We start from the raw sequence: 24,204 nt of genomic DNA, 5'->3' as shown, positions 1-24,204 counted from the left end.
GGTAAACATCCAAGCATCTGATGCAGAATGCACTGGAATTTAAAGAACACTCTTGTGAAACCTAGATGGGTGAATCTGCTTTGCTTTTAGCTGTTTTCAGCTGCAGTAACTTTCTCTAGAGCTTCCATAGAGCACTGTGTGGAAGAGCCTGATCAGTGGCTCTATGACACGACCTCTACAATCAGTGTTCCGCCTGCTGTTGCAGTAGGGAAGACAAATTTTTTTTTTTTTTTAATATGTATATCTTTGTTGGTTTTTCTCTAAATTTCTGGTTATCACCAAAATATATATATAGAAATCCTTTCTCCAGTGAAGTTCTTTAGGTTCCTGATTTTAGAACTGATCCAGCATAGTATTCAAAAGTTTAGGGTAATAGAGAGGCACCATAAAATTAGTGCATATTAGATCTATAAATACACAGAACTATTTCTTTTTTTCTAAAGACTTTGTTTTATATCTAGCATTACTAACTTTACTATGCACATCTAAAATATACACTGTCAAACTGATGGCAGAACAGTAAAGATATGGAAGATATAAAAATGCAGGACAAAGTCCATTTCCTATGCTAGGAGAAAGAACACGAGGATAGTTAAACTGAAACTGTTTCTACAGCATCCCCAAAATGCAAGGTGTTGTCCAAATAAAAAGTCAGTAGTGACTTAATATGGTCTCTGGCAACCATAAAGGTTTCCTACTCTGTGTGTGTGCTTTTCAGCAGATTAAATAAAAGCCAAGAGACCCCAGTGGATAATACAGGTGAGGTGCAGAAAGCACTTGTCACATCCACTGAACCAGACACAGCAGTGAAATATATTTAGCTTGACAGATAGGAGTTATTACCTGAGTTTGGACTGAGTGAACTTTGTCAGTTATTGGCCGTTATCTAATTGGTGTACATTATCCTCAGGAATATCAGTTTATAGTCAGGTCAAATGTCTTTGCACTGTTAAGCGACTGATAACAGGCAGTTTGGTCAGATGCTGCACAGAATCTTATGTTTCTTGACAGACCTCTACTCTCATTAACTAAAAGACTAAAGAACTAAAACTAAAAAAACTAAAAGAAGCAGAAGCATTTTGCCTGTATGTGTTCTATATCCCACACACAGTAAAGTTCCCATTTACTGCTGCTTCTTATTGATCTTTCATTGCAATGAGGCATCTTGACAATCCAATGACACTCTTCATTTGCTGCTTTGTATTTTCTCTGGATATTCTGTACAACAGAATTCCTACAAGCTTTAGCATCACCTATAGGAAAGAGAATATGGCTGTTACTGCAGGGAGTCAAGAGTTCAGGGTGGTTATATTCTACCCACTCTAATTAGGGATAAGCAAGAGACTGACCTCTAAAACAGTTTTTCACAGTTCCCTCCTCCTGCTCTCCTGTATTTGTTTTATGCGGGGTCACATAAAAAAAAAAAAAAAAAAAAAAAAAAAAGATGTGATCAATAAACTCTCCTCAAAGTGCAAGTAGATTGTAAGCTCTCTCAAAAAATGCATTTTATTTTGATGGAGAGAACAAACGTACTTGTAAGGACTGTGTAAACACAAATTAAAAACTACATTAATACAACCCACATATGATGTGAGAAGACAACAGATTATTTTTATTACTGCAAAAATACAAATGGCAATAAGAGGCGACAGTATGTTAAAAGCTTCCAAGATACCACTGTAAGCAGCAGTTCCCTAGCGCAGTTAAATCACTCCATGAAAGCTCAGAGCCAGGAAGTCTACTTTCATGCAGAATTCTTTTTTGTTGTTTCAACAATGAATAAACTTTCCCCATATATAATATAGTGTCTATGGATCAACTGTACTAGGAAGGGCCAGCTTCAGCCTGGTGGAAGTGCACAAGCCCAGGAACAGTTTGAGAAGCACAGCTGTCCTGGACAGGGAGAATCCTTCCCAGAGCCCTCAGGGAGCCCTACTTCCCTAGCACAAACTGCCTGAATGCACATCTCGCCTACTTTTGTGGACAATTCCATTTCCCCCGCCTCGAGTAGTTCACCTAGTCAGAAGCATTCTTGAAGTAGCAAGACACTCTAATTCAAGTACAACAGCAATTTTACAAAATCTGTTAAAACAACTTTGTGCTCATGAGAGCATAAGGATTGCTGCTGAACTCTAGCCTTTTTTTAACATGGTAAAAAATACCACCCCTTTAGTTCTTTATTACTCTGTTAATCTACATCAGGGAAAATAAAACCAAGTTATGTTTTCATTATAGTTGCACATAAACAAGTGTGTGTGTGTGCACAATGAAAAATAATATGAATGCAGTAACAGTCCAATGTAGTTAAGACTTCACCTGACTTCTTATACTGACACTTATCCTCTATCAAGTTCAGTTTTTCTAAAGGTTTCCTTTCAGACTGAATTCTTCCTAACCACGCAAAGTACCGGGATTCATTTTGAGACCCTCCATTCTGTCCCAGGCTTACTTAGTAATAAGATTTCATATACAAATAATTAAAAATTGAACTGTGAGTGCTGAATGTCTTCCTGGGTAGCAGACTAATTTTCTACTTTCTAAAATCCTACAAAATAACTTCTGGATTTTCAGAATTTGTAATTATTCTTCTGTAACTGCAATAGGGTGCCCCTATTGCAACTTGCTTGCTTGGATGAAGCAGATATGTTGACTTTGCACAGATCTAAAAACATCAATCGTGTGTGTGAATTATAAAAGCTGTATTATAACATTGAAGCTTTTACACTAAAGGATGTATAGGTCATACTCTAACTTCAGTGGCAGCAGTTAATTAAAATGTACACACCTAAGAACATCTCTGGAGGTCCAGCCATAATAAGCAGACAGTTTCCAAAGGAACTGATCCAATACCTTCATTGCTTGCAGCTGTTTGGTATACTGACAGCTCACTGTGTTTATTCCTCTTGTGGAAATGCTTTCCCCCCAAAGTAGGAATTTGTCTACAACTCCCTACAGACTACTCCAAAAGCTGTACTTCTTAGGCTGTGTTTCCCATTCAGCAGTAACTGAACGGCCTAAACTGGCCATGCTGCTTTCTGCTGCTGCCTGTTGCTGCTGCCAGTGGTTTTTTTTGCAGCCTGATCAGCTCTGTGATTTACCTCAGCACGTAACAGCAAAAATTAGCCTTGGTTTAGCAAATGTATGAGATTTAACTTGGACTCCTCTTGTAAAACGCAGCTACCTTAACCTAAAAAAATTGCCAAGTAAAAGCAATGATTTATAAAGCAAAACACACTTGCCTCTATTTGTGGTGGTATGATAGTCCAAAGGTGTTAGTGATGGAGGTTCACAAGGGAAGAGAATCATCTTTTCTTCCACTCAACTATAGCTGTGGCTATAGTAGAAAGATAAACTTTCAGGTACGCAGCCTTTCTTGGGGTTGTGAAACTGAAGCAAAGAACTGCGGCAAAGTACAAGCTGGGAATAACTATTTTGAATTCTGTTACATTCATTAATTTGCAAATTTGAGAGAAAAGGCATATTACACAAGCAAAGAATACAAGACTGTAGTGGATAAACTAGTAGGGTTTTACAAAGAACTGCGGCAAAGTACAAGCTGGGAATAACTATTTTGAATTCTGTTACATTCATTAATTTGCAAATTTGAGAGAAAAGGCATATTACACAAGCAAAGAATACAAGACTGTGTAGTGGATAAACTAGCAGGGTTTTAAAATCCTGCAGGATGGACAAAAAAAAATCACTATGAAACAGCCAGGGGTCAGGTAGACGAATGATGCCAAAATTCTAACTGCAGTATGTTTTAGTTTTATGCTGTACTCTGTTCATTATTTTTAATATCCATTAGAGGTTGGAATTTTAGCTCCCAGGCTCATCTTTCAGAGATCTTCCATGGTAACATTGCTCCTGATATTTAAAGCCCATACAAATGTAACATCTGATTTGATACTGGCACTACACCCTCACTAGTATTTTAAATATACTAAGGGAAACAACTGCAAAGGGAAGGGAGGATGCTTTATCTTTCACTTCACCAAATAAAACCGAGAAGAGTTCTGTACAGAGTGGATTATTATACATTCCCATCCAGAAGTAACTTACATTACTTCTGCTAGGAAAAACTTTGGTACGTTTACTGTATTTTAAATACAGATTGTAATTTCATTTCCTTTTATATCATCAAGACTGCTTTCTGAGGAACCCAGAGGACAACATATTTCTTTTCTCAAATAAAAATAAATTTCAGGGTATTAAAAAGTATGTTCTGCTTTCACAAGGTCATCTTACTAATTTAAATTGAAACAATATTAAGTTCCAAGCAGGTTTATAAACAATAGAAATTCTGTGCATTTAAGTTTCTCTTATAATAAACGTGAAGAACTTCACAGGTTATCCTCAAAAAGGGCTGCTAAGTCATTATCAGCCTTAAAACAGAGGATGACACAGACTGCCTTACTAGCCTGCTATCTCAGACAACGGTCACTGAAAAGTGACAAGCTACAGTTTAAAGGATGTTTATTTTAAACAGTATTGTTAAGAGACTCTTCAGAAGATCTAACAGAACTTCATTATTTAGCAAACATTAATAAAATGCCCCTATTCAACACTAAGTCACATCTTACCCTATTAATATGAAACAGCACTTTAGCAAACATTAATAAAATGCCCCTATTGAACACTAAGTCACATCAACATACTTGCCACATGTTAAGAGCTGCTTTTTGGTTCCATCAAGGAAGATCATACAAGCACTCATCTCCTCTAGGATAACTGGACTTTCTATGGTCTCAGGAGGGCATCCAGTATACGTGTGGGAAAGAAAACAGAGCAGAAAGTCACACAAATAGATGCAAAACTTCCCTAGCATGACCGTGTTGCCTTCGGCTCCTTTTGGAATTCTGATCTGATAGGGGTATCTGAAGCTCTTTGCTATCTTCTGGGGCCATTCGAGTCGGATGTGCCCAACTGCTCTGGTTCCTCGAGCTGCAATTTTAGGAATCTGTAAAAAAGCTCCACTTTATGAGCTAAAGCAGGTTAACCAACCTGACCTGCATGTTGTACACCACTATTCACAATTAAAATTCTGAACTTTTGCTTCTCGTCTGTAGAAGTGTCTTTTGTTTTCCATCACCAACCAACAACTTAAAAATCAACACCAACCATCAAGAGGAGACTTTCCAAGATATAAAGGGTTGTGACAGGGAAAAAGAAGCCATTTAAATGGTATCTAACAAATACACTGCATTTCACTAAGTATCCTGGGAAAAATATACTAAGTGCCATCAACTAGCTACCTCAAAGTGAAATCTTTCCAAGATTAAATGGAAGGACACAAATCTCAGCTGAATTCAGCTGAAAACCTGTGAAACTGATACACAAAATGCAATCCTCTTTTCAGGCAGCCAACACCCAGGTAATTCAAAGATATACAATTTAAAAACTATCAGGTATTTGTGTTATACTCTTCCACAGCTTTAAAAGAGAGGAAAGGATTTCAATTTGATCAGAATGAAAAAGTCACAAGAAGCTATAAGAAAAAGACCCCCAAGTTACTTCCCTTTAGTCAAAGGAATTCTTAATTACACTATTTATGAGCAAAACATATGAAGGTTACATTTTCAAGCTACCAAATTATGAGACAGCTTTTTTTATAAATACAGCACTATATGCTACACCATTCACCAAAATTTTGGAGAAAACAGCTCTTCTGAATTAAATGCCTAATACAGAGAACTTAGGGAACTAAAATATGAAATGAAGTTTATTTACATTAAATTCATAACATAAGGTATTTGTTTAGCAATGCTTAAAGAATGGAGAATTGGCTGCTGACAAGCTAACCAGCACATATTTACATCAATAAACACATTAGCTTTATAGCACCTTGCAGGTATAACAACTACATTAATCTCCCTCAAAGCGTTTCACAGACATTTTCCTAATTTTTTTTTTTTTTTTAAATCTGGTGCAATACAGAAAACATCAACTTAACATGGTTACTTTGGGTCAGTGAAATGGCTGAATAAAAAAATTTTAATTAAGTGTCTTAGAGCTAGAATAGTTATGCAAAACTCAAAGGAACATAGAGAGCTTTTTGCATAGCATCTGTAAACTAATACGCAATACCAGTCAACATACTTTCTCTTTCAGCACTGAATTAATAGGGAAAAACTAAAATGTAATGTAATTTCCAGGGAGACAATGGGCCAGGCTCCATCTAAGAACAGTCTTTTTGAGCTGCATTAAAACTGGAGTAAATCTTTTATTAAAGCAAAAATCATTCAAGTAATCATAAAACATACTTACCATTTTTTTTATTAGAGGCATATTAAGCATACATCAAAAAATACAGGATGCAACTAGACAAAATAAGTTCACAAGCCTCAAAAAATCAAACACTAATGAAAACAAAGAAAACAATCAGGTATAAAATTTGTCCTACACAAAAGTTTCTGAACAGTCTCTAACAACTACTGTGACAGTCTGTAGCCACAGTCTTTGGTGGAATATTAATATATCCTACAGCATAAAAAATAACTTCTTTCTACATGCCAGTATATAAATAGCAGTGTTTAATGCCTGCAGAAAAACTTTAAGATCTTTTATTTAAGGTTTTGCAGAATACTAAGCGTTACTCAAGATTCTTTATCATGACCTTCTGGCCGTAAAGCACCACAGAACATGATTTAACACCTATTGCCCAAGGTTTGTTCTTCTCTCTCTCTCCCCTTCCCCCATTTCCAGGAATAGAAAAGTAGACATGGTTTCACTAGACAAGTTTTCCTGTTTAAAATACATCACCCAAGACTTAGAACTCAGTATGTGCTGTTTGATCTGATTTTTTTTTTCCTGGTTTCAGTCATCCATTCTGTTAAATAAAAATTGAACCACAGGTATGCCAAAGTTTCTTTCCGTAACTGTACAAGGCAAACTGAGATGATGGCTGCACTTGAGGAAGCAACAAGTGACTGCATACTCACCGACCATAAAGTAATGATGATAACAGTTTCCCATTAAATGCAAATAATGAAGATAGCTTATGGGTAGCATATGACTTCCTTAAAAAGAAATGTTATCTAAACAATCCAAAACTATTATTCAAGCAAATATCTCTTGAGATGAGCAGAAATGGTGACTCTAGTATGGATACCAAGAATTACCTTTAAGTTACCAGTTTTTAGTAAGGCAATGAAAACTTGAGGTAAAGTGTCTTCCTAAGTACAAAAAGAGAAGTGTCACAGAGTAAGAACTACTGAAGACTGGATGGAAAAACAACTTCTAAATTACTCAGAAACAAACAAACTGAATTATGAGCAGTTATATTCCAATAACTCAAAATTCATTCAATGTAACTTGATCTTCTGGAGTGACTTCAACTGAAAGTACCAATGTAACTTATCTCTAGGAAACCTCCCAAATAACACGATAGGGATTAATATTCATAATTATGCAGTCTCCTACAGTGTTTAGTCAGCAAATGAATTACTTTATATAAGAAAAACTGTAATTAATTTTTCTCCTTCACAAAAATACCATGCCACTATTTTCCTGATATACTTGCCTATTTAAAGCTATGTGACAGTCTTGCTAGAACAATCTAGTTCTCTCTCACCTCTGCCTTTAGAAGGGCTACTAGATATTTGGGTGTTTTATACCTCATATTACCTTTTACATAATAATTCTCTACAATTTGGAAAAAAATGCTTAACATATTAAGTATCTCAGAATTTACATAAACGTCTGCCAAATACACAGATTTTTCAGTCTGAGTTTTATTTTCCAACTTTTCGCACCAGTAGGTGGCCAAATTTGTCCAAATTCTTATTATTAAAATGGTAAATGTTTTAAAAATTTAATTGCATAATAGAAGACAAACGTGAGGAATTTACAAGCAGGCATCATACAACTGGTTCCAGTTGAACTCAATCTTTTCCAACACCACATATAAGAGCATTATTCAAAATATATAATTTGCATGGAAGATAATCTATCAGATTAAAAATACTATAGAGGTTTCTCTGGGTTTAAACGCAGATGCATTCAGGAACTCCTTCAGTAACATACACATCAAGTTCCATAGCTGGTTAAATCCTTTAAACTGTCCTCATTGGGGTGCTGTATTTTATAACCTTCCACATGTATGTACATGAAGACATCAGACTAGTTAATCATACCTCAAGTTAATGATTTCACTAAAATCTTTAAAGCATAAATGAATATTGCAACTCATTGCTCTCAGCTTTTTCATGTGTCTTGCTATTTGAAGTTCTTAAAGTGACAGATCTCGAAGAGCTGTGACTGTAAACTGTTACACTTTTCTTTTTAAAAGACTTCTGAACCTGCATGAATGAAAATTAAGGTGTAATTAAAAATTTAAGTCATGTAACTCTTTAGAGTTTGAAGCAATTTTTGAGATTGATGTGGTTTATTTAGAGGCTCCAACAAGAAGCTGGATGGTCTCTAAATTTTCATACCCTTGCTGACTAGATTAATTTAACAGCTGAGCCCAGTTAACCTACGAGGACAGAGTAGACTTCAGTTACAAGCTGACAGCCCAGGAAAAAAAATATCTCTATGATCTGGAAAAGTTAGACCATCTTACCAACACACACAGCTACAAAAATGTTTATGCATAGGCACTTGGCTCATTTAATTTTCAAAAACAAAACCCAAACCCAACCACAGAAGTCTCAAATTCACAATTTTAAAATGAAATAGTTTTTGGGAACAGTCACTAAATATTTTTTAAAAAATGTGGGAAGACTATGCCCAAAGATTCAAGCTAAGCATAAAATTATGCACAAAGACAAAATTTTGTTGCAAATATTTACTCAAAAAAAGTAATTTACAGCAGTGCTTTAACAGCTGTTCAAAACATTTAACATTCATTAGAAACAAAACTAAGTCAAAAGCACATTCTAAATGTTTCAAATGGAGCAAGGAAGTCATAAGAACAAGCTACTATTAATCATATGCATTCCTAGCTGCTAACTAGAAGCCAAAAAAAAAAAAAATCAATCAAAAAACCAAACCAAAACGAGCAGCCATCTCTCTGTACACAATTTAGACTATAAAAAGTCCCGAAATTGAATTGTACAATTCTACTTTATATGCCCTTGTGTCCTTTTTGTAGCAGTTAGCCAGCAGCAGCTGCAAAATGGCAGAATGCGTGCCAGTTGGTGTTTCCAGTTTGGGGTTTTCCTTCTTTTTGCTTAAAACAGTTTTTACATTAAACCATACTTTGGTGTGACTTACAGACCATTCCTACAGGTCTATGGCTAAGAATAATTAAAACAATGGCAAAAGCCTAACAACTACAGTACTTTCAGCAGTATGTTCTACTTCATACAATTATGTTCGGTATTTCTGCACAGCCTGCACACTGAAAACCCCACAAATATATCTTTTTATTGTAATAATTCCACTTTCACTGAAAGTTTATTAAGGTAAGCTTACAGCCTGGCAGGATTACACCTGTACAGAGGTGCATAGATTCATATAATTCTGTTTACATGCTTTTACAGACAGGAATGTGACATTAAGTCCAAAGGGATATGTTTACCCAAGTTATCAGCAAACCAATAACCCTCATTACAAGTGTGCTCCATTTCAGGATCAGAAGTGAATTCATACTAAATTCCACTGTTTAATGATATTCACACTGAAGGATTAAAAAAAAATATTTTCTTGGCAAACAAATCACCTTATCCCGGGCTAGTTAACTATAAAATTAGAATTTATTCCTCCCTTCAAATGTCAATCTTATAAGAAATATCACATCCAAGAGACAGGAAGATACATTTGAACATGTTACCTTTTGTAAACTTAGTTAATTCAGTTGTACACACACATACATGCTATCTTCATATGCAAAACTTCCCTTTAGTGTCTCTTTCTCTCCTCCCTCTCCCTCCCCTTTTTTATTTTTAATAATTAGCATCAATGAGCACACTCATCAGGAATGGTCCATTGTGTTCTTACCATTGTTTGTAACAAACAATAAAATTAACATAATTTCAGCTTGCTTCATTTTCATCTGTCTTGTTTACAGTTGTTTCCATTCTGTTGGGACTGCTTTCTTTTGAAGTCTCATCTGTTTGTTCTGAGAGTTGTCCAGCTTTCTTTGATGAAGGTGCAACATTACCTTTTTGAAGAATTTCAGTAGCTTCATGCTCTAGTACCTCTGATGGAGTCAAAGGCTCCAAATGAATACTGCCTTGCTCACTAATGTCTGAACTAACAGATTCAGGTTCATCTCTTTTTCTCAAGAACTGCTCAAAACTAACATCTTCACCCAATGTTAGTTTTAAGTCCCTTGCGTTCATTGCTGAAAGTGTAGTTTCATCCAAGCTATGTACTTTAGTCTGCTCATTCAAGATAACATTCTCTGAACTTTGGCAAGTTTTCAACTCATTATCATCATTAATACATTTTTGTTTCTCATCTACTGATTGTTTGCTATTATCTGAATCACAACATGCTCCCTTCTCATGCAAAGAATTCTTTGAGCTGTTGTTAGGGAGTTCCAAACCAGGAACATTTTCTGTATTTGACAACGATGAGTTTTCTTCATTCTTTTCAACTGATGCAACTTTTTTAGATTGATTTCTATTGCATTCTTTCTTTTCGTCTGAAGAATCATGCTCTTGTTTGCTGAAAAAAACCAAAACAAAATATTTTTACAACTAATGAAATAAAGCAACACAAGGCTGTACTCTGCAAAGTGACACAGAGTGGTATTGCAGATTTCCTATTTGGTATTTCTCATTTGCATAGCAAGATGGGCTGAATTTAATTAAGAGCTGCATTTTTCTTACTTATTTACAAACTCGGTTTTGTATTTAGCAGTCAATTAGTACTCTTTAGTTCCTGCATTTCATCTCCAGAAAGGAAGGTTAAGTTGTTCCTTTTGTGCATCACATGGAATTTGCCAAAATACAATGTTAAATTCCTCTACCCTCACAGCTGCTTTGACACAGATGCAACTACTTGGATACTTTGTTGATCATGTACAAGAAAAAGAAGCCAGTTTGTACCTTTATACCATCAAATTGACTCTGCAATACTAATGATAGTCAAGTGAAGAAAAAAAAGATCTAAGTTGGAAATTAAATCTAAAATTTAGTTGAGCAACTACAAATTTGGATTGACTGAAAAAGTGAATCAGTGAAAGAGCATTTTCAGCCACTTTTCAGAGTAGAACTGCATGTTTATAAAAAGGAAATATAGATCAGTACTGAATTACACAGTAATCTTATTGTATAATTAAATCTAAATCACAGAGTATGAACTTTGTAGACAAACTGGTTGTTTAAACCTTGTATTATTTCAATAAAGCCACATGCATGCAGTGCTTTATGGTGACCAGGAAAAAAAAACAAACCAGAATGCTCCAAAAAAAGACTGAACTGTACACTTCAAATGCCACCTGTACCCACAAAAATACAAGACAGTCTGGTCACATGCAATCTATTATGCTACATGTAATTTGCTCATGAGTTCATATTCCAACAGAGTCCTAAATACTAGTGTCTAATATTTCTCTTCATTTTTTATAGGAACACCAGCTTCTCCCATCCTTTGCTCTAAAAATTTAAGTTTGGTATAAGTTTAATATAATTTCTGACCCATTCAAAATTTTTTGAGAATGATTAGTAGCTTAAATTACCTAAAATGATGATGGTGACAGACAAAATAAAGCAGAGGGGGGGAAGATGGAAGAATAACAGTTGGTCTGATTTAAAATATAAATTCTATATAGGAAGTGAAATTAGGTGAAAATGTCTCCCAAATTAACTTTTAAAACTTAAAACTTAATTGGAAATAGTCTCTGAACAGTGACATTCCAACAAATGATGTGAGAAAGATAATATCACCAAATACCTCATTAATCAAAATGCATTTGTACTTTCTTTCTTCAAATAGTTTTAAAAATGGCTTCGAGTAATTTTTGGCTAAAACCACTTTTAACATTACCTAAGCAACAGGCAGTTCCAGGACTCTTAAAAGGAATAACTGATTTCCTGCTAGGTTTTTATGATATATTTTCAAGCTGAAAGTCTAGACATGTTGTTCTACTGATGCAGGAATTCATGTGACTGGGCTATATGTTAAATCATACTGAGTTCTACAGAAAATGGTTATTCTGGAAAAGGTGCTACATACTACAAACATTCAGAAATCTATTTATTTTCACGTAAAGAAACTAATCAAGAATATCCATTTCCTACTTCGAATTCAAGTTGGAGGAATATTTTGACTAGGGATAAGAGACTGCTGACATATCCCTGAAGGGTGAAATCTTGCTGATCACTGAGGTAGTCGTAAGAATCTTTCCATCCTGTTACACTGATTTTTCATTCATAATAAGGAATTATATCAAGAGATAGGTCAATCTCTAACAATTTACAACCTACTTGTGTCAAACAAAGGCGTTTTTTATTGGACTATTGAAACCAGTAAATTACATGCTCGAACATACAAGCAGATTTTCTATCCAAGTTTTTCTCCTCTCTCTCAAACTTCTAGAAAAAAGGCAAAAAAGGGTAATATTTGAGGGAAAACTCAAGACTAAGTTCCAGCACAAAAGCCAACACTCAGAACCATCTGCCAGCTGTGGACAACATAACTGGTCTTGCCATAACTGTTCCTAATTACCCCATCTATTCCAGAGAAACAGTTAAGGTATACCGAGCCATATAACTGCCAGTAATAGTTACAATTGTTCTCACCTGAAAATCCAGTCAACTCTTGATGAAACTGTGCATATACATAACCTTTAGCTACTACTTTTCAACAAGCAACTTGAGAGTGAGGTGGAGTTGTAGAGTTAACAAGCACAGTATTATGCTTTCTGTGGGAAGTTTTGAACACAGATATGCAAAAAAAAATAGTTTAAATAAAGGGATGACTAATGCTTCATTAGCACAAACAGAGCAGTGTTTCCACCCTGGAAATCCCAGATGGATTACATATATGTACTCAAACACACAATTTACGCTGAGAAACTCAGGAGAAATCTGCCCTTAAAATATAAAAAAGGTATCCATCACCATCTCCCTCACCTTCTAGTAACCAAAATCCCAGCTTCGTCCAAACCCAGCCTCTCATTCTCACTCATTTTTGGCAAAACACAGGAAGGGAGGGAGAGGAAGTGGGGTGGAAGAAAAAAAACTTCATTTCTCATGCAGAAACATGCTGTCTTTCGTCAGCATGCCTTCCCATGAGTCATTTATACCAATAAAACAGAGTACAAAAATAAAATTAAGTTCTTGCACAACAATCACCATCACTAAAACAATTACCTGCAAAGATTAGTGATCTTTTAGATCACTAAGCACAACAGTAAGTTAACTTAGATACAACAGTTCTCAAATTAAATAATTTACCTCTGTTTAGAGCTGCAGATGAATAAACAAAACCTAGCAATTGTGACACACTAAAATCCCACAATAAAAAGAAAAATCCTATAGGATTCCACGAAATCATCCTGTTAACAAGTCAGTAGCTGAAAAAGAACAGCCTGCCATCCAATACTAGGAATGAAATGTACTCTTACTATTCTACATGCAAACAATGCCGCTTGTGGTGTAAGAAATCTAAATATTGAGACAGCAAAAAGACCAGAAAATGTGAGAATTTAATATTTCTATCATACAGAAAAGAGGATTTCAGTGAAAAGTTAAAATGTAAAATCTGGCTTTTGTTTAATGAATACAATGAACCCATTTTCTAAAACATGATCCCAACTGTGGCTAGACTATCACATATAGGCGATACTGATGGATTAGCTGCCATATAGTCTACATGAAGTCAGGTTTTAGACTAAGAATACTTGAAGGGAGTAGCATAAAGACAAAATTTTGAATCCAAGAAGTAAGTCTACCAGGTGCAAACATACACCCATCCCAACCTACAGAAGCCTAGAAATTAAAGGGTGGGTTTTTTTTTCTTTTTCTCGTTGTATAGAAAGGATTTGGGTGCCAAGTGAGGCTGAAGGAAGCTAGGCTCTGGATATTTGTGGTTTTAAAATCCTACTACCTCAATTTTTAATTTTTTTTTTATGCTCTTTGCTATGCACATTCACTTACCTTTATTTAGAGTATTTTATTATTTATATTGGTATTTTAAGATTTTAAAAATAATTCAAGGAAAAATTCTACAGCATGAAAAAAAATCATACAACTTCAGAACAAAACTATAAACAAGTGACAATTACACACCTACATACAGAGTAGTTGCAAAGTATTGTGCGAACACACCTTCAGTCTGTGGAAAATTATTTCTGGGTAACAAAACCTGTATTACAGCTGCATTTCCGTTAACAGTTTGGTGTGAACCACCACCATGGTTTTGAGCCACAGTGCTTGATCGTTCACACATACTGGTTTGGTTTACAGAACAGTCCTGGGGTATACAAACTAAGATTTCTTTTTGAGGAAAATGAACTGGAAGCTGTGATTCACAAGTTCTCCAACTCCAAATAGAGCTGGGTCCTCAGTCCAAACCAACAACTTCTGTTCCACACAGCTCTGAGTGTGTGCACAGTACGGGCATTCTGTCCAGGGAACACAAATCTGGTCTAAAATAACACCTCTGAACGACAGTGCGGTGAAAACGCAGGATTCTCAAAAGCAGCTGCTTTCATGCACTCATCTGCTCCTGCAGCACTAACTAATGGCTAATATCAACACAACTGCCTTGGCTTAATAACAGAGAAAAGTGTTCGAGAACCGAGAATCTCTGGTGCTAGAGCTACAATACTCCAGATGTCGGTCTTAAAGCCCATGAAGTAGTTATCAAATGAAGTTTTAACAGAAAACACAGAACAGATTTATTAAAATTATTTTTGTCTACTTAAAACACAAGGAGAGGAGAAAGTAGTACATCATATTCAATTAGAATTACAGTGACTGTTTACTAATCCATAGTTTAAAGACACAGTTAGCTTCTAATTCCTGAACCATTTAGTCTCAATTCTTAGGCAAGCATTTTAAGTGAAAGTAAATTTCAAATTATTTGGCCCACACTGCATATGGCCAGAATACAGACAGATAAATCAGAAGAAAAGTAACCTACTGAAAGACTCCCAAAACAGTTTGCCTTTTTTTTTTTAAAGGCATTATAAATACACATATAACAAGTAACTATAATTATGTTTTGACTGAGCTTTTAGAGGTTAAATTTGCACCAACAATTGTGACAGATCACTAACTGAAATAAGACATTTCAGGCTGTGGGATCTGGAATAATAATTTAGATGAATTCTATGAAGTATAAGTCTACCCAAAATATGTGCCAAAAGAAACGGATGAGTTTTCAATTATTACCCCAGGCTGACAGAAAAATTCCACAATTTTACATATTTTAAGTGTAGAGCTATAATTGTTGGTTACTCAACAATTTCACACATTTGCTACAAATCTGTTTGAGTATGCTTCTCACAAATGACACAGGTTTTTATCCAAGAATTAACATTTTATACTGTTTTTTAAATTGTTTCTCAATTGTCCCAGTAATACTGTTAACTCCTATGCAATATTATAAAAAAATGCCTCTTTTAGCAATCTGTACAATTTATTTAATGCCATACGAATCTTGATTAATTTGCAGTTTACACATTACTGAGAATGGGTTCTGACACTTGGAACCGAAATTCTACATATCTTGTTGGGTAAGTACATTACAACCACCATTCAAAAATTTCTATCATAGAAAACACACATTATGAAAACACTAATTAAATACTTTTGCCCAATTACCTGAGAAATAACACAGCATGTGTTATTTTATGTACCTGCTTTCAAGATGCAGCTGATCATTGTATTTACCTTTCAAAAGTTGGTGTTTCTGTTTTTCCTTCAGATATACTAGGTCTTGAAATTTTCTGCAATAATTAATTATATTTCTTTTATTTGACATTCACGAGCAACTGATCACAACATAAAGCTATAGAAATAATTCCACACTGAAATCCCCATAAATCTTCTGTGTAGCAGAGACTGAGCGTGGATATCGGTATAGATGTGTGCAAATAGTCTTCCAAGTTAAAAAAAAAATCAAAACCAAGAACACCCCTAAAAACACAACAGAAAAAGTAAAACTTCAAAGCAACTCTTGTAGCCTTTTTCATACACATAATTTCAATTATGCCTTACTGGATAGGATGTAAACTAAGTCTGGACAGCTTTTTATTTGAAAGGGAAAAAAAGAAGTCTGACCTAAACTGGCATTTTCCTAGCAAGGAAAAAAAGGCGAAATGAGGAAAGGAAAAGCAAAAAAGACAAAATTGAGGTGAGTCTGTTTTTTAAGCATTACACAATGTTTTAGCCCTACAGATGCTATTACATTAAGTAAAAGGAAAATTCTTAATAAAATGCTTGTCACAGAAGAAACTTTTGAGCCTCTATTAAAACTTAGGCAATTAAACAACTTTTTCACTCAACATGAACAAAGCCAATTTCCTCCCCCACTTTTTTAAAAGAGTAGAAAAGGAAGTGACTGAAAAGTACCATTTGGAAACAGCCACACCAGTCTTCTAAAAACATCTCCTATGCTACAGGGCATCTTACTCATGGAATTTTTGTTCTCATTAGGAAATTTTAAGTGCCTAAGCAACAAAATTAAGAAAGTAAACTTTTTTTCCCAGTCTGAATACAACAATAACTTAATTTTGAGTTTAAAGTAGAAAAGGTCACTGCACATAGAGAAAGACTAAGATTTTAAATTATTGTTGGTATCACAACCTCTTAAATATTTAAAACTGTGTAAACACTGTTACATACTTTTACCATAGCTTTTTTTTCCTCGTCACAGAGGTTGTGTATTTTGTTTCAATGAGGCCAAATTATGCAGCAAGTATTTTAAAAATGTATGGTAAAGTTAAGTGTATTCCATCTTCTAAAACACCCTTTGCTACACTTCTATCGTACTTTAGTATATTTCTGTTATACAAACCCCATAAACATATGACCCACACCAAGAAACACTTTCTGACTTAAAATTACTGTGCTCGTCTTCCTATTACAGAACCTCCTTCCCCATCCACCATCCTCCTCTGCCCTGGCTGACCATATTCACCCTGGGAACTACCAGGGAAGCAAGGTTTTCTGACTTATCTCTCCAAGTCTTACATGCTATGTTTTTAAACAACTTGATTCATCAATTTGTATTTTTGGTTCTTCAGCACTCTTCTTCAGGATCTTTCTGTCCTTTGACCTTCTGCTGTTTATTTCAGCAAACAGCCTTTAAAACATCAAGCATCTGGCTGCAGTGAAGTAACAGCCATTCCATGGCACCTTGGAAAAAACAACCAGAGGTACCTCATGGCCCAGACCACCCCGAACGGCAGCTCACTGTTCTGAAAGGTCTTGGCTCAGATGTCCTGTAAGTTCAGACAGCTAACACTGAAGTAGCCTATTCTGTCTGTATTCTCCATCCTTTCTGACTCTAAGGGCTAGCTGGTGTGGGTTACGGTTTTTCTTTGTTTGGGTTTGGGGAGGATGTTGCATTTTTTATTTTATTTTGAAACGAAAGCCAATATTATGGAACACAATCTTGTGGAGCAAAAAGCAAATTCACGTCTTCTATAATGCTGAAACACAATATGGGATGAAAAAAAAAAAAAAAAGAAAAACTAAGACAAAACACACCTGAAGTGGTAATGTCTTCTCACATTCTACAAAATCATTGCTTCTGTCATAAAAACCTCGGCAACCCTTTTACATTTAGGAAAACAGGCAAGCATGTTATAAGAAAAATCTTTACTAGGTCTGAGGACTTCTCCCACTCTCTTACCAGCTGGGATTTCTGTAAGAGATTGCCCTTTTTGAAGGGCAACAGAAAGACAACTTCTTACAGAATAAAATTATGTAAAATCAGAATCCAAAGATATTTTTGAAAAAAGTTAAGAGGACACACTGTGAGATCATTTAGCTTCCTGACAGGCAGAAAGCAGAGAAAAAATTGTACACATGCCTAAAGAAAAAAAAGTCAGGCCTGAAGAGGCATTTCCAAAGATTCTCCTCTCTAAAGAGATACAAATAATAATAAAAACCCTCTGTAAGTTACAGTACAGAGTTATTATTTACCCACATTTCGCATTATATTTCAGGTCAACTTCCAGGTTTCCTGAAAATGAAGATACATAAGGCAACTAAACCATTCCTTCACTGGAGCCTAGCATGCAAATCAACCAGAACGGACTGACTGCAAAGTGGAAATCTTTGGGTGTAGCAGAGATACCGAAGGTGACCCTCCAACACTGCCACATCTTTTAGTAGTAAACCACAGAAAGCTACATATTTGCACTCTGCGTATCTTCTGAACACCATGACCCAGTAGTACACAAATAGTTAATTGCCTTGGATCTTCACATTAGTTACAAAGTTCAGAGGTATTGTTAGACTGTGTGGAGAAAACGAAACACATTACCTCCAACTTAGCTTCTCTCTCTCTAAGGGAGATTTCAGTCTTTAACCTAGTGGATAATGAATTAAGATTGAATGTATAGTTCACACAGAGATAAGGATGAAGATACTTACAGTAAGAAAGCAACTTGGTAATACAAAATCAATTTTTAAAGTTGATATTATTTTCAGCTTAAATGTACTTCAGAGATCCAGAAGAGCTTTTCAGAATTTTAAAGTGTTTTATTGGGCATACAGAAACTGGAAAATAAACTTGTTCCATGAAGCCTCTTCCACTTATCTCTCCTCATGAAAACCAGGAAGCAAAACTCTTAAGATGGTTAGCAATACTTTTATTCTAGCGCTTACTGCAATTCAGCATGATGAATAATCTCCTCACCATAAAGACCATGTAAACCATAACTGAAGTATTTAAGATCTGAAATGACAGATTTGGTGAAATGCACTTTTTAAAAGTGCATAAAGCTACATGACGAACCAACAAAAACATTCTGCAAAACAAGGTCAGTTTTCTTTTAATTGTTTCCCATAACCCAAATACCCAGAGCACAGCTGGAGTTTACTTTAGGGCAACTGTAAAACATTGCAACTGACCTCCAGCTACTATTTGGAGGAGATACTCCCCTCAAAATACCTTCACAGACAAAGTCCATACATTAGATGAGCTATAAATTATTTAAATTTATTGACTTTTAAAACCACATTAATTAAACAGCTTATCACAAGATCACCAACATTGATTTTTCTGTGTTTATACAAGAAAATGCTATTGCAGAGATAGCAAGCAGCATGTCTCCTCAAAACCTTGTTAAGTCATCAGTTCTAATATAAAATCTAACCTTTCAAAGGTTTCCTATAAAACAAAGAAAAACTGAACAAAACCCTTAAAATTGCTTATGCCTGTATCTTCTTTGTTGATGCTGCACTAAAGGAAGATGTAATCTGCTGATGTATGGTGCTGCCTCTGGTATATTTAAATCATGTTATTAATCATAAATTGATTCACGACCTCAGCGACTCTTAATGGCTGTCTACAAGGTACAAAATACTTGACAGAAGAAATAGCTTTATCAACTTAATTTTATGAAAAATGTATACTAATATTAGATTGATATGTACCACATGTATTTTCCTAATTTAATCTATGCAAGCAGTGCTAAACCCAGACCTTTTAAAGAATTTTAGCATATACCATAAACCATAATGTTCTAGCAGGTAACCAACAACTTGGACTGTAGTATTAACAACCATTTATAACTATTTTAATTATTACATCTTAATTTGCAGGAAAAGATGGCAAAAATAACTACAGAAAAAGGACTGTTTTAAAATCACATTGCTACAATAGCATTGTAACCATGCTCACCTAATTAACAGTAAGAAAAGTGATCGGGATAAATCAAGTGACAACACATTCTTTGGGTCAGGGACTTGAAATTCTCTAGGTATTTAATCACGAGTAGCAAGACCAGTAAAAGATGATGCAACACCAACTATTTAACTTCATGCTTTAATGATTTCTATGCAAGAACTTAAAACAAATATGTTGGAAACAGTAATTTGTCCAAAACCAGTCACTCTTGAGATAGCAAAACAATTTAGACACAAATCAGATATTATATATCCAATGACAAAACATACCGATGTTCTTGTCTGAAAAATGTAAGTTTTGCCACCAAAATAAGTGTGTGTGAGTTGGATCCAATACCTGTAGGTTGTTTTAAATACGTTACGAACATTATTTTGCACCATCACATTCTGATAGTTTTCTGCAGTCATGTTTTATAGCTCAAAAACCAGATTCTAACTGGCTAGTTTATGCTGTTTTAGAAGTGAACAGGGTTTATAAAACTTTGTGATAACCACATCTTTGTTAATGTGGTTTACCTTGGATTCCCAACATATATTCTCAACCTTAATTCTGTTTCCAAATAGGTTTTAGAAAGTAGTTCCTTCTAATTTGTAATTAGGAGAAATTTCATATATGGATAGTAAACCGTAGAAGACTATCACCTTGTGGTGTTCTCAACAGTTTTACGAGATGAGAAATCTGAAATCCCATAGTTCTCCAACAGCAGCAAAGGCAACATACTTTCTTACATCTGTGGAGCTACAGTGCCTCTGGAAAGAACATTATGAAAATAAAAAAAAAAGATCACGACCATCTCCAGTAAGTACAGCCTGCTGGTCCACAACTAAGAGCAATTTTGAAACCTCTCTAGAACTCTCCAAAGATTCTTTATTCTACATAAAAATAAACTTCTAGTTACGAACAATGAAAAAAATGCCCCTTAATTGCCAATCTCTTAAAAAAAATGCCCCCAAAATGTAGCAGCTGAGCACAAAATTTCAGCTTGACTGAGATACTCAAAAGAATGGAGGGGCAATAAAACCAAAGAGACTCAGAATAAAAGCCAATTAAGTAAGAACATTAATTTATACACTTAAAGTCTAAATTCAGGTTGAGCTGAAACTTTATTCAATACATGAGGAGACACCTCGGATCAATGGAAGAGAGTTGGAGTCACTGAACCAAGCAAACTCTAAAATGCACAGTCCAAGCACAGCTGGGAGTATTCTCATTTCTGAAATTCATACAGTCTCCCTGCTTCTCCTGCTCTCACATAATAAAATTATGCATATTTGCGCACACACAGAGCTCAAATCATAAGCAACTGTCTTCCCAGCAATCTGCCATGTTTTCTTACAACCAAACAGTTACTCCCACGGCTTCTTGGGTAAGCAGCACTGAAACTCTGCTGGCATCTTTTGCCAAACATTTTTTTTTTTTTTTGTCTACCCCTAACCAAAAGTAATCTTTCTAGGATGACTGTAGCTTCAAGAATTTACAGAAAACAACTTTAGGTTATTTAAGTGGCTCAAGATATCTTCCAGACACTCGACTGAGCCATACCCAGTGTTATAATTCTATTTTACTACCAATGGAAGGGTCTTCGGGGTTTGTGGTTGAGGTTTTTTTAAATTTTTTTTAAGAACTCTAGCTTTTAGCAGAAATTCCCTATTTTGAAAAATGTAACTCTTAGTAGAGATAACGACTCATAAAGCACAATTCTCCCACACATATTTAACTATATGAGCATTTACTTGGAGGTAAATGTGAATGCATATTTAGAAAGAAGAAAACACTGCTTCTAATGTTATGAAGTTTTACGCTGTTAGGGACTGAATGGGAAAGGAAAGATGGTGACATTCATATTACGTGACACTGTCTCTAGTTTCTCACCTGTAAAATGGGAGTTCGCAATGAAGACAGCTACATAATAACTATTATTATCACGAGCAGTGAAGTGTTATTATGCACAGAGCTGCAGTTACAAACATTTAACAGAATAACAGGAACAAACTTATACTTTCTTGTCAGAAAGACTTTCAAAACAAAGGTTATATAGAATTTGCTAATCAAGCAAGGTTGCCCTGCAACTCCATTTTACGAGCCCACAATGCAGTGACACTGAATGTCCTAAAAGTAACAAAGAGGAGACAGGTTAAGGTGCATATAAACAAAATCTTAATTCTTTGACCATAAGCTAGACTCATTATACCATGAATATTCATACTTTATCCTTGCAGATGTGGTTCAGCGTTGCATTATTCATGTAACTTGGTAGTTGTTGGGACCATCAGAGATATTAAATAGTGAGTCAGGCATGCTTACTTGCACGGTTTAGTATTGTTTTTATGTTATGAGTTTTTCACATAATAACTTCTCTGAGATCCTCACACAAATGGAAATGGGATGATGATGCCAATTGTTTCTACATGAACTATTTACATCAAGTTGGCAAATCTGAATGTATCTCGTAAGTGTTTTAACTGCAAGTCTGAAACTTAAATTTCTGTAGCAAAGCTGTAAAACAACTAAATTATAACATCACAAACGAGCATTCAAAAGAGGTATAATTCACATAACTTCAAATCGAAGTGTCAATCTAGTGTAACTGGGAAATTCTTAGAGAACATTTCTGAAAGTCATGAAAATCTGCAATCATATTCCAGTTTTGTTGTTGCTGGAAATCTGAATCGAAGTGAAATATCAGAGATTCAACTTCCTCTGAAATGCAACAGAACGTTCACAATGAAAACACAAACCCAGTATGCTTTTTTGAATGCCGCTGTGTCAAAACAGAAATAAATCCTGCAAGAAAAAACTGTAGTATGTAACTAATGCTTGAAGTTGAACTGCAGCATTCAAGATAGAACATGGCTTCTGTCAGAAGAAAAAAAAAAAAAGCAGAAAAAAGAACAAGACTTTAGAGTACTGAGTAAGTGTGCAGATGCTCAATCACAAAATATGCTTAAGAGACAATGGATGACAGGATCCTTGCAGTTATCAGCACTACCACAGTGGCTGCAGAAGCTCGCTATCACCAAAACTGTTACTGTTTGAATACTAAAAGTGAAGAGGACAAAAATACCAGTAAAAATAGATTAATCTCAGAGACTTGGATTATGCAGAAAAAGAAAGCGCTGCAAATCAAGAACAGTTTGCATTCATCAGAAATAACCTCTGATAGCTAGGAGGTTATAACACTGACTGATCTCAGAGTAAGATTAGCTCTAGCTATTAAGTTGGAAGCTGGTAAATTAGAGATTCAACCAAGACACATATCCACCGTGAGCCAGAGGTTGAGTTTGGAGGAACACTAGATGTTCATCACGACAAAAGGAAAGCTCATTGTGTATCCAGACAACCTGTTGATGGATAAACTTGCCATAGATAATCTAGAACTAAAGGTGAAGTCAGAGCAGTGAAATCAAAAGTAGCAGATGTATCAGCAGCTTGAGTAGAGCATCCTTGAAGATGAGAGATGATACCAAAAGAACAAGGTGTGAATGAACTGTGGCTGCTCCACCCCCAGAATCAAGGCTCAATAAACATATCTGCTCCCATCACATGCTTTCCTCCTACAGTATTTAGGAGCCAAAAGAAGCTTAGCTACCAGAGCAAAGCAGCTAATAAATTCCTTTGACCAAGATTCAGTTTATGCAGTTACATGTGACAGAAGTCACCCAAAGCATATTTTGCCACTATATACTGTAACATCATTGGCAGACAAAAATGCACCTTACTTGAGTATTAAACAGATCAGGACTTGTATGTTTTAGTGAACACCCAAAGAGAATGACAAAGGCCTTTAGTTTCAGAAGCTAGGATCAAGTTCAGAGCAAAACAGGCTTTGATGTCAACATATATAGGTTACCATTTATACACTGCTCTGGTTTGGGATGATATTGGTAGACTTGAGCAGCAAAGAAACACTGCAAATGAGCAGCAAAGAAACACTGCATCACGTTAGTGAAACTCCTGGTAAGCCTCTCTTCAAAGGAGTATAGTCCCCAAAAAGCTGGAAGTCAATGCTGCAAAGCAGAGAACATTATCACAGAAGGGCCTTTGCCAGGCTACAATACTGGGCAAAAAGACCAGACCTGCTGCCTAGAAGATGCAAGAAGAGAATACCACAGCTTCAATGTATGAAGAAAAAGGAAAAGGTCTGGTCAGATCCTTGTTTGCTTACATACCAAAATAATCCCAAGCTGGACTGGGTTCAATTTTCTGGTCCACAATGATGTATCAGTGAGCCAAGGCAGTATAGGATACCTGCTCACTTTCAACTCCCCTGCAACAAAAATGTCTGCTGTCAGTTCATTTAAAAATATGTTAATTTGTTGCGCAAAGCAGAGAGTTGAGCATTAGAATGAGTACTGGCATAGTTATTAAGCCTTATTCCCTCAGTACAAGGTGGATCACTAAAAAAAACAAGGCAACTTTTTGTAGAGTAACAATTTAAAAAGC

At 35.4% G+C, this 24,204-nt stretch overlaps 1 protein-coding gene across 1 annotated transcript in view; it reads right to left on the bottom strand.

Annotated features, from left to right (window-relative positions):
- Positions 1-9,977: 9,977 nt before the first annotated feature.
- The window catches only part of ZNF280D (zinc finger protein 280D), a gene marked incomplete at its 5' end in the record, with an annotated part of 30,852 nt that continues 16,625 nt past the window's right edge, over positions 9,978-24,204 (bottom strand). The window contains 3 exon segments of the mRNA XM_010079352.1: positions 9,978-10,614; positions 15,792-15,847; positions 18,394-18,439. Coding sequence (XP_010077654.1) covers positions 9,978-10,614; positions 15,792-15,847; positions 18,394-18,439 — 739 coding nt within the window.

Source organism: Pterocles gutturalis, unplaced genomic scaffold (assembly GCF_000699245.1).
Source record: "Pterocles gutturalis isolate BGI_N339 unplaced genomic scaffold, ASM69924v1 scaffold4, whole genome shotgun sequence".
In the NCBI taxonomy this organism is placed as follows: Eukaryota; Metazoa; Chordata; class Aves; order Pterocliformes; family Pteroclidae; genus Pterocles; species Pterocles gutturalis.
The sequence above is the reverse complement of the archived record's forward strand: the minus strand, read 5'-3'. Positions and strand labels throughout refer to the sequence as shown.